The sequence below is a fragment of the Poecile atricapillus genome, chromosome 22, assembly GCF_030490865.1.
Source record: "Poecile atricapillus isolate bPoeAtr1 chromosome 22, bPoeAtr1.hap1, whole genome shotgun sequence".
NCBI lineage: Eukaryota > Metazoa > Chordata > Aves > Passeriformes > Paridae > Poecile > Poecile atricapillus.
This window is the reverse complement of record NC_081270.1, coordinates 2,451,064-2,469,932: the sequence shown is the minus strand read 5'-3', so window position 1 is coordinate 2,469,932 and position 18,869 is coordinate 2,451,064. Positions and strand designations below refer to the sequence as shown.

Genomic DNA, 18,869 nt, shown 5'->3' with positions numbered 1-18,869 from the left:
GTCAAGGACCAAGCTCTGAGCAATAAATACATCTTGGGATAAGAGGAAAACCCTCAAACCACAGGAAACAGCTTGGGGGGAAAAGCTGTTCTGTGGATCCTTGAATTGAACGTGTTGGAACAGACAACTGAGGAGCAAAACAGGGTTTCTGTGATCCTCATCCTGTGGATCCTCATCCTCATTCTGTGAGGTTACTCATCCTCCTGACAAGTGAAATGAAAGTAATATTAAGGCTTAGCCTTGTCATTTCTTCTACTGCAGTGCACCAGGATGTGAAAAATGGCAGGAAAACACTTGGAGAATGTTAAAATTTTCCTGCCATTCCACTGTTCCAGGGACTGCAGTAGAGTCTGCTCCTGGTTTAAAGCAGTTCACAGTGCCCCACACAGCTGTATCTGATGCTTTTCTTACGAAAAAAAAAAAGTTTTTTAATTCTTTGTACAGCAAATGGTCGATAAATTCTTTAACATTAATCTGGAAGAGTTTGACATTCCAGTAACCAGTCCCAGTCTCTTTTGCCCAAGGTACTGAAGCAGCTGATGGCGAATTCAGTTGCACTACTGGAGATTAAATTTAAAATGCTGAAGAAACAACTGGAAGCAGAAGGAGCAGGAACTGAAGGGCTCCTTCCAGGGTTGTGTCAGTGCTTCAGTCTGATTCTCCAGGAATAAGTAGTCAGGACTCTTTCTTTTTTCTTCACTATGCAAGTGTAAGTTCCTTCATTAATTGCATTTGCAATGATGCTCATGTGATCTTCATTTAGGGATAAATAACCTGGATATGAATATTCCAGAAGTTCCTTATCTTTATACCAGCTGTCAGAAGAAAAATAATGAAAATAAAACTGAATATTAGTCATTTCTACTAATAAATTTTGCTGAGTAAGTGTACAGATTTACCAAAACACAGTTGAGTTTTACTCTTTATTTCAGGTGGATAACCAGGATTAACAGGGCATAATCATGCATAATTTTGGAGTTTGAATCTTGGAAAGTTGATGGAAATTTGGGTCCTCAAGTCTAACCCAACTTATGGATTTGAGCCAACCTAAATTTTAGATACATCCAGAACTTCTTCCTACTTTAGTAACAGAACCTGAAAGAATAAATTTAAATTTTATGTTGTTTTTTTTTTTCAGAATACAGCCAGGGAATTTGGCTTGGTAGTAGGAATTAGCTTTGTGCTATATACAAAAATTGGATTTTGAGCTCCAGATTATAAACTCCATTCTGCTTTACCCTGTTCTTGTCATTCTTCCTCATGGATTTCAGTATACAGAGTTTCCTAAGGCCTGGGATAAGGACAGAGCACTTACTAGACTTTGCCTTTTTTATGAATGATCTTCTGCCCACAGCGGAAGGTGACATTCCTGCCTTCAGAAACTGTCTTGGTTTTGGTCCTTGATGGGGGCAGAGTTGGGGGCACTGTTGGAAATGGGAATTCTGTCCAGGGAGAGAAGGAAATGGCAGCAGTTAATGAGCTTCAGCCACCCCATGTGAAAATGCTTTCACAAAATTATTGTTTAAGGAGCCTTAAAAGTATTAATTTAAAAGTGCCTCCTCTGAGCAGTTCTTGAATAGACAAATAATATGATTGATGTGTGAAGATAAAATTTTTGTGGTGTGTAAACTGAGATGGATAAAAATCAACTTGTCCCTTTCACAGCTGTGGAAGAGGACATGAACAGTCCAGTTTGTGAAAAGCCTGTGGAATATCTGGGTTTGTAATTATCTAATTACATTTCTCATTAATGTGGCCCAAAAAAAACCCCAAAACCCTCTGTGCTGAAGAAGGAGGCACTGATTATCCAGGATATCCCAAAGACAGCAGTATTCATCTGAATTCAGTTCCACAGCTGCAGCAACTTGACCTAGTCCTGATAGTTCCTTATCTGGACCCAAAAAAGGCTGGATAAGGTGATTAACATCATTTATATCCTGTTCTGGAGAGCAGCTCCAGTCCAGCTGTGCTGGAGATGTTTTTGTTTTGTTTCTGTCCCATCTCTGCCTCAGGACCTGCTCTGTAGCCCCTCTCTGCCTTGCTATTCCCTGGCTCAGCTAAACCAGAGGGAAATGGGACAATTTCATGTTCCACTCCATAAATGTTTAATCATTCCTCGTTACAGGCCTGGATCTGGACTCAGATATACAAGACACCATCTCTGTTGTGCTGCTTGGAGCTGGATCACTTGTGTCCACTGAATTATGAAATTAGCATCCTGCCTATCCCAGCCTCACTTTTACCTCCTCCCTCTGTGCAGACCCCAGCCCAAATCCCAGAAAACTCGCTGGATACCATAGCAGAAGTCACAGATGGATGGGCAGTGCTTCTTCATCAGCTTCCTGCGCTTCTCACAGAAGCCTTTTTTTGCCCATACTGGGCACACAAATAACCTGTCCTTACAGCCTGGAACAGGAGGAGATGAGGTGTTAGAGGGGTTGGGGGAGACTGAACAACCAAATTTAGGTGAAATGTCAGGAAGAACAAAGTGGAGCTGGGATGGGGAACGATCTAAAGCAGGAGCACAACAACGAGGTGGAATGTGACACCACGATTGCTCCACAGCATCCAGTTGCCACTTCAGGCAAGGCTTGCAGAGGTTCCTCACCATAGAGCCTGTGGATTCCCCACACTTCGTCCTGGGAAATGCTCTTTTTGCCCGTCAGGGTGGCATTGATGTGCATGAGGGCATTGGGGTTCAGCGAGTGCATGAGGCCCAAGGCGTGTCCAATCTCGTGGGCTGCCACATGGACCAGGTCTGTCAGCCAAACCCCTGGGAGAAAGGAAAACCAGCTGGAATGGTGTTGTACAGTTGGTGTACAGCTCTGCTTTATCACACAATTCCTCCTGGTGAGGTGTAAAACCGGAGGAGGGATTTCAGCACTAGAACAGGCAGCACTGCCCTAGGTTCCTATTCTCTGTAGCTGCTTGGGCCCAAATCAAGCCAATTATTCCCATGTGCTTCTAATTCCTAGTAGCAGGACCCAGAGCAGTGCCAGGCTCTAGGAGAGCTGCAGTGTTTGACCCAGTGCAACACTGACCCTCCTCAGCTTCCTGCTCACTTTGCTCCCCACAGCCCTGAGCTGAAGAAATGGGGTTGGGAAGATTCCAGTCTGAAAGATGCTCTTGTTTGACCTCCACAGCCTGGAGTCAAACTCAAGCCTCTTGGCAGCATCCAGCACATGGATTTTAACTGAAGGATGTGGCTGAACTACCAAAAAATTTCACTAATTCAAATAATTCCAGCAAGAAGTGGCTGTGCCATCACACAGTTTGGGCTCAGGGCAGAGCAATAACAAGTTCCAACCCCACAATAAAACTCCAACTGTTTCTGTCACTTTCCCAGATCAGGTAAATCCCAGACTAAAATCTGTATCCCAGGCATTCCATGTGCTCCCTGTGTTACCTTTCTTCCAGCTGAACCTGGTGTTCCCCAGGATCCAATACTCATGGTCATCAAAGTGGATTTCTCCGTGGGGTGGGAAGAAGGCGTGGGCCAGTTCACCCGTGGTGCCATCAAAGCAGTGGTGGGTCAGAGACTCCAGGCAGTCTGTGTGGTTGATGGAGTAGAAACCTGTGGAAAAAGCAGCAGGTTGAGGGTTATCCATCAGGATCAGCCTGCCCAGGAAAACCCTGGGTCACTGGAAAGGTCTCTGATGGGATCCCAGGTGTTTTCCAGCCTCCACAGAAGGAAAGATAAATGCAAAGCAATTGTCAGGGCTGATGGCAACACTCAGCCCTGTGCTGACCCTGGATTTAGAGCTGTTTCCAAAGGACGCAAATCAATTTGTGGTCCAGCAGGGAATGCTGAGCCCCTCTTGCAAGACCACGTGGAAATTATCTTTTTGAGAGAGAAGCTGGACAGAGCTGAAAACCCCTGGATTGTTCCATTTTGAACATAAATAAGCAGATGTCTTGGAGTCAGAGCTGCAGGAAGATCACAGTGGATCCTGAATCCCTGGGACTGGGCACCTGGAGCTTCCATATAGTGGTAGGACAGACCCCAGGGAGCCTCATCACGTCCTGTAGCACCAGAGGGGAACATGTTATGAAATGAGGGTGAATCTGCTGGGCCATTGGCAGAAGGAATCTCTGCTTCACACTCAGAAACCCCAGGAAGAATTGACAGGGATTGAGCAGAAAATGCCTCAGCACTGAACTTTTCTAGGCCCCAGGAAATTCAGGAACAGCTACAGAGCCATGGAGGGGAGGAGGGAAGGGATGGAACAGTGACTGCTCCAATAGGATCAGCAAAAGGGAGACTGAACCCAGTCAAGTGAAGCAGCTTGAATCCCTCACCTGTTCTGTGGCTCTGTGTGAGCCTGGGTGTGTCACTCCACCTTCCAACATTCAGTTTCCCCATCCATGGAGTAAGAATCTGTGGATTCAATTCCTATTCTCCTGTAGCTTTCCCCATCTGTGTTTTCTTATTCTCCCATGGCTTTCCCTATCTGTGGGATTCCATCCCAGCAGCAGAATTTGAGGGTTCATTTTTGGCAAATGCCTGAAGCTTCCCAACCACCAGATTCACAGGAAGTGCTAATTGTGACATTAAGATTTCCTTGAGCAGACAGAAGTAGGTTTTTTTTGCCTGGCTAAAGGCAAAGGACACCCCAAACCTTATCCAAGAGGCCCTGCCGAGTCCACACAGCATAGGGATGCTCTCCTGCCTCCCAGATTCTGGATTACTCACTGGAATTGCTGGAATTCACACACACCACAGCTCCCTGCCCCAGAGCAGGACCCCATGGCAGGGACTCACCTATTTTGAGGTCACTGGGGAGGTGCCGTGGGACCTCCCTGAAGCTGAATGGGGACACCTCGCTCCACATGCGGAATGCAGCTGCCAGCCCCCGGCGCGTGTCCCTGGCGCTCAGGAGGTTCCTCGGGAAGGACAGGATCCTGCAGGGACACACAGGACACCCTCAGGAAAATGCCAGTCCTTCCTCAAACATCTGCAGGCTCTCAGGACTGCTTCAGTCAACTTCTCTGGTGTTTCACAAACTCACTGCAGGAGGTTGGAATCAGGAGTAGCTTGAGCTGGATGTTAACAATATTTAATCACCCCACCAGAGGGCTGAATTAATTCCTGATATGCTTTACAATAGAATGTAGAATGTAGTTCTGGACTAACTACATCTTTTGTTCCTCCTCTTCAGCACAAGTTCTCTTGGAAAATTGTTTTTATCCTGGTCTATCCCAGTCTGTTGCTAGAAGAAGAGCTGCATTCCAACAGCAGGGAATTCTTGTTCCTCACCCTTGGGCTCCAGTGGATGTGGATATTCCACTGGTGTGGAATACTCTCAGGTAGAACTTTTTAAAAAGTTCCAAAGAATATGAAAGGTTTGACGGGAAAACAAGTTCTTTGCTTAGAAAAAAAATGTACAGGGAAAGAAGTTCTTTCCTTTGGAAAAAATCTATAGAGAAAGAAGTTATTTCGTATGAAAGAAATTCTCATCACTTAGGACAGAGACTCAGGAGATGTTTTTGCTTAGGCCACAGGGCAAACTGTGGGGAAACTCATGGTGCAGACTGGTAGAAGCCCTCCTTGGGCCATGAAAATGCACAGGTGTCTCCCAGGAACTTACTTCTTCCCACAGGAAGATCTGCATTCAGGGAACGGCCTCAAGTGCAGCAATTGGGAAAAGCTGGGCTTATTCTCTATCCCTCTGGGATGGTTTTCAGCTATGCTGATTATGCTCTCCCCTTGCACATCCTAAAGGGAGCAGAAGGTTTTGTATCAAGCTAGTCTCTTTGTGAGGGCAAACCTGGGCAGTGAAGGCTCTCATGAGGCTGAGCCTATTTGGAATGAGCAGGAAGGGGAGGAGCAGAGCCTTCCCTCACCATGGAATTCTAATCAAGGGCTTTTAATTGTGTATTTGTCAGTAGACTTTTCCCAAAGGGAAAGGAGAGACACTGCTAAAATCTGTCGGCGCTAAGAGCCCAGAAATCACAGAAATCCTGAGATCACATTTCAACAGTGATTGCCCTTGGTGCCAATTTAAGTTCATACTGAACTCTTAAAAAAACCCACCAGGATAACAGAATTAATCCTCAATCACGACCTTCTGAGGGAGGTCCCTGTTGTGGGGAGCCTGACTCTGCCCTGAACAGTTTCACTCCAGTGAGAGGTGCAGTGTTTGTCAAAATATTCCTGCTTTGAAGTGGCTTTAGCAGCTCTCCTTGCCCTGGCCCATGGCTCAGCAAAAGCAATGGGGCCAAGATCAAAAGCCATTGGATACCGCAGGAAAATTCAGGCCCCTGGATCACTTTTGGGGCTGATTCCAGGCCTTACTTGTAGGTGAGGTTGAAGTGGTCCCACTTGAGGTGGCCTGGGGTGATCGTGTATCGCCTGCTCCGCGCCGCAGGCCGAGGAGGAGCTGGGATGAGCAGAGCTGAGCCCGGGACATCTTCCTTAAAGACAAAACAGGAGCTTGGAGGAGATGAGAGAGACTCCAGGACAGTTGATGCCTTAAGATTTTAGCCTTTATATTTTTCAAATCCTGTAGTGCATTAGTGCAGAACTCTACACTCCACACACAGTGTGAGCTGCTGTCTTCATATTTTGTCAGACACAACAATTCCTCGACAGGCCTGGGAATCAAGGACACCTCACTGCCTCAGGCCCCACAAAGTATAAACAAAAGTGAATTGCGGGGGGAGAACCGGGGTAAATTACTTTATTACCTGAAGCTATAATTGGAGGACTAACCCCTGATATTTAAATGGACCAAACTCATAATAGTGTGAAAAACTGGTGACCATCATCCATCTTGGGTGTAGCCCCTTTGAGGTTTTTCACTGCCCAAGGTGTGCCTATTGAAGACCTTTAATAAATCCCGACTTTATTCTCTTAACCTTATCCAGCCTCTGTTCTAGGCAGCCACTCCAAGGCATCCCAGTGTAGAATAAAAAACTAGATGGAGCAGGACATCTGGGGCCGGGGAGCACCACTACTTCTGCCTGAGGGGTATCCAAGAGATGAGACCGATCCTGCATCATCCCAAAACAGCCCCTCTCCTCTTGGAGAGCAGAAATGAGGCCTCAGAAGGCTTCTGGCCACAGTCAGTACTGCACCTCTGCCTGGAAAGTTTTCATTTCCTCCTCTCTTTGCCATCACTCCCCAGCCTCACCACAGAAGAAATGTTAACCTGGAGAAATTAGTAAAACAGGCAACTCTTTGTGCAGGGAGCTCTTTCAGAGAGCTCTGAAATGCCTTCAAAGTAAACAGAAGCCCCGGAAAACCTGGAGTGCCCTTAAAGCATCGAAGAGCAAAAGACATTTAATTTTGTGACACATCTGACTGCAGCTAGAAAAGCCTTTTAGTAGCTGGAGGGAAACGAATGGGACCCAGCGGTTTTTTTTTTTAAGTCTTCCAGTTCTGTTTCCCCATTTGGGGCTAAGACACTGAAAATTTCTGGGCTCCAGAGACACCAAGGCACTTCCCTAGAGCCAGAGACAGTGGCCATGGTACAGAAGCTGCAGCAAGAGCCTCTGTCCAGCCTCACAGCACATTCCACAGGCAGCAGGAGCTGTCTGCAGTTTCCTCATGGAAGAAATGAGGCCCTGAGAGCCAAAAACCCACATCCTTTGTGTCACAAGCGTAGACAAGAGGCCTGAGGTGACAGCTCTGGGTCCTGACTGAAGCACAAGCATCTTTCCACAGCTTGAAGAGGCTGGAAACCTTCTCCTGACCAAGTCTGACAGCCCTTTTCCTTCCATCCTGACCCAATCTCAGCACCTTTCTTTCCTACAAGGGCAGATTTCAGTGTTTCCTGCAGCTGAAAATAACACCAGCTTTGTGAGGACCACAGTGGGATGGAGCTGGGAGCCAACACCTCCCTGCTGGCTGCAGATTCTGGCAGGATTTGGATCACATTTTTGGGCTCACTCAGCTCAAGGCCTTGCCCCTTCCTCCTCGGGCACATGGGCTGTGAGTCACTGGCTCTCATCCCTCTCCTTTCATCCCCAGTGGGTTTTATCTCTGATTTTAATCCGACAGCAACATTTCCCTGGATGAAAAAGGAAAATTTTGCCTCCTTTTAAGCAGAACAGGCAAGGTGGAGGAGCTGCAAGAGGAGCCTGGAGAAGATCAGCTCATGATTACAGGATAATCAGATATTTTCCCCTTTTGTTTTTCTCACAGTTCTTTCAAGTAGAGGAGAATTATGCAAATACTTCCCACCTTTGTTTTCTCCAGGATCCCATGCCAGGATTGGGGCTGGTTACACATTCATTCATCCTGGCATCAGGATTCCTGGGAATTCTGTCAGGCTCCAGAAGACTTTGACTCAGGAGATGTGTTAACTTCATCCTGGGGTGAGTGAGGTGTTGACACTCCTCAGGATTTCTCTGTCCTTGTGCTGGGTGTTCTGGCAAAGGCAGGACACTCTGGATTTGCTTTCCAGCCTGCACAATCCACCCCACTGCTGCTGCCATTCCTGGTTTCTGGAGCTCAGGGAGCAGTTTGGCTCCTCTGACTGTTAAATTCCAGCACAGGGGAATCCTGAGCTCTCCCAGTCCCCTGGGCACCAGCAGAGAACAATTCCAGCCAGAAAGAGCCTGCTGGCTTCTCCTCCTGCAAGGAAAACTGCAGCCCCAGGGGAGAAAAATGATTGTATTTTCTATAGCTATTGAGAATAAAAGCTTGAAGCCATTAGTGCTGAGCAAACAAAAGGAAAAATTAAAATAATGTGTCACTTCTCCTCAAAATCCAAACCAGGGTGATCAGAGCATCAATCACTGCTGGATCAAAGGAGGTGCAGAGGTCTTTGCTCAAACTTCCTTCCTGGGCTCTGTTCTCCTCAAGTCTCTGATTTTGCCATCACTGGGGCAACAAAGACGCTTTTAATTAACAAAAAGTGCTGCAAAATTAATTGGGGAAGGGTGTGGAACCATCCAAAGGCTGCAGTTCAGGTGTGGGGTTCCGACGCAGTCAAAAAACCACAGCACAAATTGGATCAAAGGATTCTGTCTGGATGACAAATATGCAGGATTTTGAGGCTACCCAGAACTGAAAAGTTCAGACACTCCCAGGAAGAAACCCAGTGAGCTGTGGGTTAAGGTCTCAAATACTCCAAATGTTCTGGGAGGGCATGTATTCAATTCTCTCTCTCAACAACATATATATATATATAAATTATATATAATAAATAATATATAAAATATAAATTATATATACACTAATATAAATTATATATATATAGTGAAAATTTAAAATATATGTATGAATGGAGACACTGGCCAACAGCCCTGTTCTGAATTATTCATCCTGTGCACTCAGACCTCCAGTAATTTACTTCATTGAGCTGTAGTGACTGTAATGAATTCCCATCTCCCTCCCAGCCATGCAGCTCCCCTCAAGTCAAACAGCAACATCACTGTGAATTAGGAGTACTTAATAACAACCTGAGTATGTGATGCAAATGAGGGGGCAGTGCCAGGATGTTCATATACACAAAAACCAGGAGAGGATGTACCTAAAGATTCTTTTTTATAAAATTAAAGGCTAAAATTAAGCTAAAGGAGAAAGTGAAGGTGAGCTTCTGGAAGCCCCAGGGCTCTGCCAAAGCTCCCCCTGGATTCAGTGTATCCCATGGAGGGATGGACTCCAAAGAGACGCAGCTGGGATTTCTGCAGTCCCAGTTTGGATCCCACACCACGAGCCCTGGAGTGCAGGGAGGCTCAGCCCAGCCTCAGAAATCCCAAACCAGGCAATGCCACATCACCCTCAGCTAGGAAAGCAGAAAAGCCACAGGAGCAGCCAAAGCTCCAAGGAAAAACTCCCCAACCTTCTTAGAATTCCCTGTTTGCTTCTCCTAGGCTGCACCCACAGCTCCAACCACCTGATTCCACTGGGGTACACAATTATCTTTTGGGATCCTTTGCAATGAGGGGTTCCAGCAGTCCTGAATACATCTTGATAGCTTTACAGATGTTTATCTGTTTAGATCTTTTTTATCTATAGATCCATTATTCTAATTAGATTTACATATAGATTTATTTATAATTATTCATTTATTTAGATTAGTGATTTAGAGAATTATCTATTTAGATATTGATCTATTTAGATATTTTTTATCCATAGATCTATTTGTCTATAGACTTAGATCTATTTATCTATTTAGATTAGAGATTTATAGATTTATCTAGTTAGATATTTATCTTTTTAGATCTATTTAGATCTATTTGTATCTATTTATCTATTTAGATCTATTTATCTATAGCCCTATTGGGTATATTTATCTATTTAGATTAGATACTTGTTTACCTATTTAGATATTTAGATTCCAGCCTCTAACCAGAACACACCTGCACCTCTCTTTGATACCCCACTCCCCTCTCAGGCATTTGAGGATCAGACCCCTTGTCCTCACCTGAATTTCATGAACTGCAGCTCCAGCTGGATATTCCACAACCACCAGCAAAACCAGCACAGGGAACAGACACAAAAACCCCAGTGTGGTTCTCCAGCCACTGCTCTTTTTCTTCTCCAGGGACAGGGAGATTTTCCTTCTGTCTGAAGAAAGTTGTTCAGCCTGATCCATGTTGTTCTTGAGGAGTTTTTGGGACAAGCACTCAAGATATTCCCTTCACAGAATGCATCTGTAATCCTTGAGCTCACATTTGGACCATTTGTGAGCAGCCATGCAGCTACTGCCAGAGCTGTGCACAACCAGGGGAGTTTGAAAAAGCTCTAAAAAAAAAAAAAATTAAAAAAGAAGAAGAAGAAGAAAAAAGTAGACTTTACATTAAGCCTCTTTCCAATGTGGCAAAGATTCTCTCAGGCTCTGCCAAGTGGGATTGTGTTACTGCAGCTGAAATTTGGGCTGGCGGAGGAGCAGCAGCAAAGTGAAACAAGCTGGGGTGGACATGAACTCTTTAACTGTGTGAGCAACAGAAGGCAAATCTGCAGTTGTCAGCTTTAGTAATAAAAAAAAAACCCAAAAACAAAACCCCCCCCAAAAAAACCTCCACAACAAACCACAGGGGGAGGAGGCAGCAAAAGGAATCCAGAAGGGAGACATCACCCCCTTGGAATGTGTCACTGGGGATGCTCCACATCATTTGTCACGGGCTGGGGCTGTCCTCAGGATGAAAAATGAGATGCTGGGAGAGCAGTCTGGGCTCTCTGCTTGGGAAACTGTTCGGGGAGTTTACAAACTCATAAAAAAGTAAACACCAGCCCCTCTTCCATCAAACTTGGCTGGGGATCTGCAAGTTTCTGGTGTGCATGAGTTATTGAGTATTTTCAAGTCACTCTGGTTTTGGGTCCTGAGGACTGGCTTGGAGGGGTTTGTCAGCTTGTCTTCAGCTGGCAGGTTCTTTGAGGCATCTCCAAGCTCCAGACAAGAATTGATTCAAGACTTTTTGAGAAAGCTCACTCAGAAATTCTCAGGTTTCCAGAGACAGCTGTGCTTTTCTGTCTGGTCCTGAGGTGGAGTGAACTCAACCCCAGCTCAGGACCAGACAGAGGAAAAAGAACTCTGCAAGCTCCCATTCCCACCAGCAAATGCTGGGGAGTGAGAAGGTAATGTAAAAATTCATTAGGGGCATCTGAGGCATTTGAAAGGTTTCAGAAAAGCCTTTTAATTTTAATAATAAAAAGTGCTTTAATTGGAATTTTTCCACCCTAGTTCATAATCAAGCCTGCAACATTTTATTAGTTTCATACATTTTCAGCCTAAAGCTGGCCTGGAGCTTTTAAACAACTCAGGATAAATAAGTGAGTCTGGGTGTAGAATTTCATGAACATTTTAAATTCTCACCAAGAAGAAACACCACGAAGTGCAGCAGTGGTTCAGACCCCAGGAGAAGGACAGGATAAGGAGTAACAGGCAAGGAAACAAGGGACAGAATAACAAAGGGAAGCTGGGAGCAGGAGGAAGAGCAGAAAGCAGAGTCTAGGACTCTCCCTCCTGTAGAATTGGCTGCCCTCAGCTGCTTGCTGCAGCTTTCTAGGGATGATTCCTCCTTCCTCAGGAGCACCGCTGGCAGAAGGGATGTGCCTGTGAATGACTGTAAAAATCCTGCATTTGGAGCTCCAAATAGATGCAAATGCAGCCCTGTTTGTGGTTTGAGCTGCAATCACAGCACCAAGGGAGAAACTCAACTGATCTATGCCTTGAGTGCCCAAATTCTCAAAATTTCTTTTAGAGCCTGCAGATGAGAACTGAAAGGCTGATTGAGAGAGGAGTCTTGAAGGAAAAACCTGCCTCGGAATGGGGCTCCAGACCTCCCGCCAAGAGCTCTTCTCCAGTAAGGCAGCGCTGGCTTGAAAGAAAATATTTTTATCAAACACAGAGCTGGAAGAACATTGAGTTTCAGTCACAGAACAGCTTTAAGTGCCTCTCCCAGAGCCAGGAGGACTCGGCAGTGCTGGAGAGAGATGTTAATTTATGCACTGCACACCCACCTCTCCTCCTGCCGGAGCAGCCCGGTCCCTCGGGGCAGTGAATGTCCCCCAGTCCCGACTCAGGGCAGAGCTTTGTCCTGCTCGTTGGACAGGCTCAGAGCAGGTGAAGAGATTTGCCCGAGGTCAATGTAGAATCTGTCAGAACAGGAACCTGAAACCCTCCAGGCACCCACTCAGTGCCTTATTTTTGTGGCACTCATTTTTGTGAAGGGGAGCAGAAGAACCCAAGCTTTAAAGATTGGGGACTCACAATCTCCAAGCACTGTCTGAGGGAGCCAAAAATTTCCTTCATAATATAAAGAAGGTAAAAGTTTTTGTGAAATACATCTCAGCACAGCTGAGTGCACAAAGCTTTAGTAAAGTGCATTTTTAGGACCTCACTGTCCCTGAATACTTCTCCATGCAGCTACCAAGGGTCAGCTTAGCCAAGAAAACCCTTTTGCATGAGTCACGGAATGATTCTGAATGAGAAGAGACCGTGCTGCACATGATCTGTTTTATCTTGTGCTGGTTGACTGGGAATCTTGGGCTGCAGAGATGATTCACGACCACTGTGACATTTTAGGATCCTGCTCCCCTGTCAGGTGATCCCTGGGTGGATCAGAAAGCAGAGTTTCTTGGAAAGCACTTTGCCTTCTCTCCCTGCATGCACTGTGCCCATCTACACCAAAATTCAGCACATCCAACCCCACCAAACCCCTGGCTGCAGGAAGCTTTCAAAATAATTAAAGTTTAAGCCAAATATTTGCTGAGAAACCAGCTCAGCACTGAGGCCAAGACAAACTTCGTTTTTTAGGGCAACGAGAGTCAGATGAGGAGAGGACTCAGGACTCCAGATACAGCTCATGGAGCTGAGGGAGCCTCGGGAGCTCCTTGCTGTGCACACCAGCAACGCTCCTGACAAAGTCCCTGCTCCTCTGGAGCCACCAGAATCCTTGCTGACACTGCTGGAAATACACCCCATTCTTTACCAGGCAGCTGCTGCTGCAGCTTCAGAGCTCTGCTGAGTTTGAGAGGTTCTGGAGCGCGGATATTTGGTTTGGACTCCAGGCGGGATCTGTCATGCTGACTATATTTGGGCAGCAGAAACATTCCTGGCACTGGTTTCTGTCTCAAAGCAGTGGAACTCATGACACCGAGGGAATCCATGTGGTGTAACAGGGAAAGGGGAGCAGGGAAGGGCACAGAACTGACTCTCCTTTGTAGGGAGCTGGGATTTTCCGAGCCAACATCCACGGATGCACATCCCGAGCTCTGGGAAGCAGCAGGCTCCGAGCAGCTGTCAGGAGGGAAGGAATGGTGAATAAAGTTGCATAAAACCCACAATGCGCAAGGAGAGGCCTTGGGAACAGAAAGTTCAGGATCATTTGCACATGATGCACCCCCCTCATTCCATCACCTCAGTTTTTCTCTTTTCACTCAGTTGCTGAAATGTTTGGCTTAAAGCAGGGCTGTGCATAACACACAACACATGGCTCCCTTCCCCCAGGCAGCCTTTAGCTCAGAAATAATTTTTTTTTTTACCTTTATGGATTATTCTTAGCATTTCTTTCTCCTTTGTTCAGCCTCCTTTAAATGTTTTTTTCAGCACAATTTCCAGTATCTCCACTTAATTTCTCAGGACACTGGCACTGCTTCATCCCAGTCCCCCAAATAGCACAAACCCAACAAATATTACAGCAAAACCTGTCCTAAGAAGTGCTACAGAGTGAACCACCATCAGTGCTGGGAATGGAGCTCTCTGACTGTCCCAAAGGAACCTCACCTCTCATGAAACCTCTGTTTATTCATGGATAAGAGCCTTGTCATTGGATGAGTTTTGTTCCTTGTCATTGGAACAAAACACCACCATCAGCTTCCCCTGTTGTGATTTGGGAATTCTGCATGGAGGGGGGGAAAGGAGAAGGACCCAAAATCCGACGGCTCGAGGCTCCAGGATCAGGATTTCATCTGCAGGGAATGTGATTTACCAAGGAACAGCTCCTCCTTGGCCCATTTGAAAGGAATCAGGAAAACCTCACACAGCCTTCCCTTTAAAAAGCACTTAGAGATTTCGCCCTTCAGCTCCCAACTTGGGGGGAAAAGAAAATAAAACCAACAACCCAACATTCCTGCATGGTTCCTGTGGGAATGGCACTGAAAATTTATGCTTTTTCTGTGGGTCATGGGCTAAAAAAAGGGTTTTGTGTGCTGTAAGAGGGAGCAATGCTCCCCAGGGAGAGGGAGAACAGGAATGTTTGGGGTCTAAAGAGAATTCTCCCACTTTCTACCCTGCAGCCACTCGTGATCAGCACCTGCTGATGTTCCTAGAAAAAACCATGGTCTGATGAATAACAAATGAACTGAAAACAGCTCCAGCTGGCAGAGGAAAAGGAATATTTTGCTTAACTGTCAGTTTGAGCTGCTGCTCATAGAAGTGCTGCTCTGGCCTGACCCAGGCAGGTGCTCAGCACTGCAGTCCTGACCATGGAGAGCAGAAATCTGGGGATGAAATGAGGGAGAAAGGTTTCACAAAACACAGATAATGAACTAAGAACTGCACCCCTGGGTGGGGATACTTTGTCACTGCTCTCTGGTGGGATGTATTAATAACCTATTTTTAATAGTATTATGCCACTTGTGGGTGGACCAACCTTCTTGAAATCCTGGGAGAAGCACAAATAACATAGAGATGGGTCCATTATCTGACTCTGCTTTGCAAGAAAAATCTCCCTCTCTTTTCTACCTCAGTCTCACATTGTCTGTAAAGTACAGCTTTGGCCACACTTCCAAACTAAAAGATTTGGAAACCTTTTGTACCAAGTCTGAGAGGAGCTGATGTGTTAAAATTGAAGTAGTACATCAGAAAAACCTGGGGATATCTAAGGCCCAGAGCTGCATCCAAGAGATGGCAGAAGTCTCAGGAGCTCCTTTGCAGAGGACCCATCCAAGTTTCCTCTTTGGGAGACCAGCTGGTCACAAATATCGAGCAGAAAGCTTCTCATTACCCACACCAATTAACAAAGGGTGATATTTGCCTTTAAAGGAGCATTGCCCACTGCTCTGGCATCTCCTTCCCTCCCTGCAGCAGCAGGAACTTCTGTGTTCTATAACCAGCAAGAAATCCAAAAAGCAGCAAGAAATCCAAAACTCAACAAGAAATACAACAGCAAAAGGGTAGAAAAGGACAAAAAGGGGAGGAAAATCTTCCCCCAGCTCTCCCACCTCAGGATCTCTCAGCAGATTTGATGCAGGTTTATCAAGGAATATAAAACAGAACTTTCTTCCCTCTTCCAAAGCCTGAGCTGAGCCTGGCATGGGGGGCAAAGTTTGCCAAAAACATTCTTGGCACAAAGGGGCATCTGCTGCCTTCTCTGCCACCTCTTGAATTTAAAAAAGATAAAACATAAAACTGAGGGAGCTCTTCCTTCCCTTCAAAATCTCTTTTCATTAGACAGGAAAGAAAAAAAATATTTTTTAAACAACTTCAGTTTTCTGCAACAGCTGCAGAGCTTGGAAGTCAAAGACTGCACTCTTCCTGCAATTATTTTTTTTTTTTTCCTTTAGGGAAAATAATCGCTTGGAAGCCTCTCTTCATTCAGCACCCAAAGAAACCATTTTAAAAAAATGAAGCGGATGCTCCATGTTGTTTTTCCTGAATAAAAGGAGACCTTTGGAATAAAAGATGATCATTACATGACAGATTTTGAACATTTTGTCACTTCTGTCCTCTCTCTCCTCGTGCCAGCACAAATAGCTGAAATATCCTTCAGCATTCTGGATTTATGGAGAGGCTCATGAATAAATTATTTTTTAAAAAACTTAGCATGGGGCTGGGGTAATAGTCTGCAAAATTATCACCCCTGCACCAAAAAGTGGTAAATAAAAGCAGCTCTTACAGGATAAAGTTGGCTCAGATTTGTACTTTTGAGCACTTTCATTTTACTGCCCCAGCAAAGATTCTGGGGAAATTCCAAAGGGAAATTCATCAGCATGGACATCTAGGAAATAATGAGAATTTGCACCGCTGATTTTTACACCGAAGTTGATTCTGAAATAGAGCTTCAGTTTATCTGGGTGTTAAGTATGAGTCAAACAAATAATTTAGGGGTTAAATCTGATCCATTTTCACAGATTAAAAAAAAAATCTATTGAAACTGTAACAAGCTCAAGTGAATATTTTGATAAACATTATCTCTAGAAGTCAAGAATTGGTGAAATAACTTTCTCAATATACCACAGGGTTATAAATAATAAATATTCCCATAATCACCACACGTTCCACACAGTTCAACATTTCTTTAAAAGATTTGCCACCTCTTTGCTAATGAACAAAGGGAGGAGAGGAACATGGGCATTTTGTTTTGTTTGTTTAAATATTGCTTCCAATACGTAGCAAACAGGAGGTTTGGGCATCATTGTGTCACCAGACCTCACACAAACAGCCACACTTCCACCAAAATTTACCTTACAGCATGACTCAGTGGATAATAATTCTTCGCTTAGCTGGAAAACAATACAGCTGGATCCACAGTGCAGCTACTGTTTATACATTCATTTTTAATGCTCAGGAAAATATATATTTTTATTTTATTAAGTTTTTCTGCAAAACAAAGAAACAAATTTTTTTTCCTCCTCCTCATATCTTAATTATTACTATTTATTTTCTTTACACTTTGGAGTATTTAACACCTGCCTTTGGCATTATGGATAGAAAGCTCAGGAATCTCTGAACACATGGCTGTGCCAAAAAAAAAATAAATGAAGAGGAAGAAGAAGAAGAAGAAGAAGAAGAAGAAGAAGAAGAAGAGTGTCACTTAGAGTTCAGAAATATTTGTTGTAACAGATTTTCTCCAATCAGTGTTCACTACTTTTTCTCTAAGGCACACACTCTGTCTTTAGGACCTCCTGACATCCAGGTTTGCTGTTGTTGAGCCCCAAGGGTTCAGAGGGAGCTGTCTGGGGACATCACCTCCCTGTCCCTGACATCTGGGAGAGCTGATCCCCAGGATCTCCTCAGGAATTGAGTGGGAGCTTGGAGCAGTCCTAGATGCCCCTGGAACATCCCAGGGGATCTGTTCAGCTCTGCTCTGGAAGTGTGGTGGGTCTGGTGGCAGCGGTGGATGAGCAGCACACTCCCTCAGCCCACTGAGGGAGGGGCTGTCCCATCCCTGGGAGACCCCCAGAGGGGACTCCGACTCCTCTCGACACATTCCTCCTGTACTTTCCCTCCTTCTTCCAGAGAGCTAAGCCCCTGCAGGGAGGGGAAGCAAAGGAGGGCTGGGGCCAGCAGGGCAGCGAAGCATCCTCAGACAAAGATGGGGATCCTCTCGCGGATGGCCTGGCGGCAGATGGGGCACACTGTGAGGGCCGTGCTGCAGTCTGGGCACGAGCCGTGCCCACACTGGAACACCAGCTTGATCTGGTCATCGATGCAGATGGGGCAGGTGATCCTCTCCTCCATCTGCCGGTAGCGGCTCTGCAGCTCCTCCATCAGCTTCCTCTGCTCCGTGCACTCAGAGCTGGGGCTGCACTCCACCTCTGTGCTGTCTGTGGGCAGAGCTTGGTGTTAACCACACACAAGGTCAAAAAAACCCAAGAAGATATTAGGGCAAAAGCTAGGGAACAACCAGTAGTTTTGCAGGCACCTCTTAGAGAAGCAGTGGGACCAGATGGAACAATGATGTTACTGAAGGTTCCCTTCAATACCAATGATTTGGAAATTTGGAAAAGGAATGTAAAGGATTACAGGAAGGACCCTGTAAGTATAGCTGGACACTTTTGGTTAATAGTAACACAACATAACCCGGATTGGAATGATATACAGTTACTGGCTTCATGCAATGACATAAACAGCTGCCCCTCAGCAGCAGCATCGCTCACACCATGCTCTCCTCACTCAGTCTCGGCCAGGGGTCAAATAAAAATCCTCGGGGTGATGCTCTTTACAGCCTTTCCTCTGCTTACTTTACAGCCTTTCCTCAGCTTCCTCTGCTCAGTGGTTTGGGTGTGTTTGGGACAGTTTGATGGTTCGAGTGTTTTTTTAAATCCTGTCTGAGATTCCTGCCTTGGTGCTCTGGAATATGCTGCTCCCTTCAAGTGAAAATATTCAGAGTTAGTTGTGATATTCTGCCCCACTAATCCAGAAATCCTTACAGGGCACTGTGTTCTCTCAACCTCATGGTTACACTTGGGACTCCAATTTCTGGCTAAGAAATGTCTAAGAAATGTGTGTGTCTTTCAGGACACACATGGTCACACAAGAAGAAATCACCTGAATCACTTGTGTTGATTTCTACATAAATGAAGCTACATAAATGAGTCATTTGGTCAACTCTGTGAAATGAAAGAATCCCAAATCCTAGATAACTGGAGTTTGGGTAAACATTCTCTTGGTTTCAGCTCAATGCAGCTCTCACTGCTCATCTTCTGCTCCTGAATCATTGATTAGGAAGCTTTACACCTCATTACAGAT

At 45.4% G+C, this 18,869-nt stretch overlaps 2 protein-coding genes across 8 annotated transcripts in view; both read right to left on the bottom strand.

The window, feature by feature from the left end:
* Positions 1-394: 394 nt before the first annotated feature.
* MMP23B (matrix metallopeptidase 23B) lies at positions 395-16,838 on the bottom strand. Of its 4 annotated transcripts, XM_058855108.1 has the most exons (9): positions 10,377-10,461; positions 8,186-8,372; positions 6,296-6,414; positions 4,763-4,902; positions 3,407-3,574; positions 2,609-2,773; positions 2,296-2,406; positions 1,316-1,442; positions 395-815 (listed from the first exon to the last, which is right to left on the bottom strand). In XM_058855108.1, exons 2-9 carry the CDS (start codon positions 8,231-8,233, stop codon positions 641-643), a joined length of 1,053 nt encoding a protein of 350 aa, XP_058711091.1. In that variant the 5' UTR covers positions 8,234-8,372; positions 10,377-10,461; the 3' UTR covers positions 395-640. The 4 variants fall into 4 exon arrangements, 3 of the variants coding, with proteins under 3 accessions (XP_058711091.1, XP_058711090.1, XP_058711092.1); XM_058855107.1 differs by lacking the exon at positions 8,186-8,372 and having other exon boundaries at positions 10,377-16,838; XR_009279350.1 differs by lacking the exon at positions 8,186-8,372 and having other exon boundaries at positions 675-815; positions 2,244-2,406; positions 10,377-16,838.
* A 197-nt stretch (positions 16,839-17,035) lies between these two features.
* Positions 17,036-18,869, bottom strand: part of MIB2 (MIB E3 ubiquitin protein ligase 2) — a 38,746-nt gene continuing 36,912 nt past the window's right edge. For 3 of the 4 annotated variants that reach the window (XM_058855072.1, XM_058855070.1, XM_058855071.1), the window contains one exon: positions 17,036-17,944. In XM_058855072.1, coding sequence (XP_058711055.1) covers positions 17,703-17,944 — 242 coding nt within the window. In that variant the 3' untranslated portion in view covers positions 17,036-17,702. Of the gene's footprint in view, positions 17,945-18,418; positions 18,488-18,869 lie in introns of those variants that run through there. The other variant, XM_058855073.1, reaches the window with a different exon arrangement.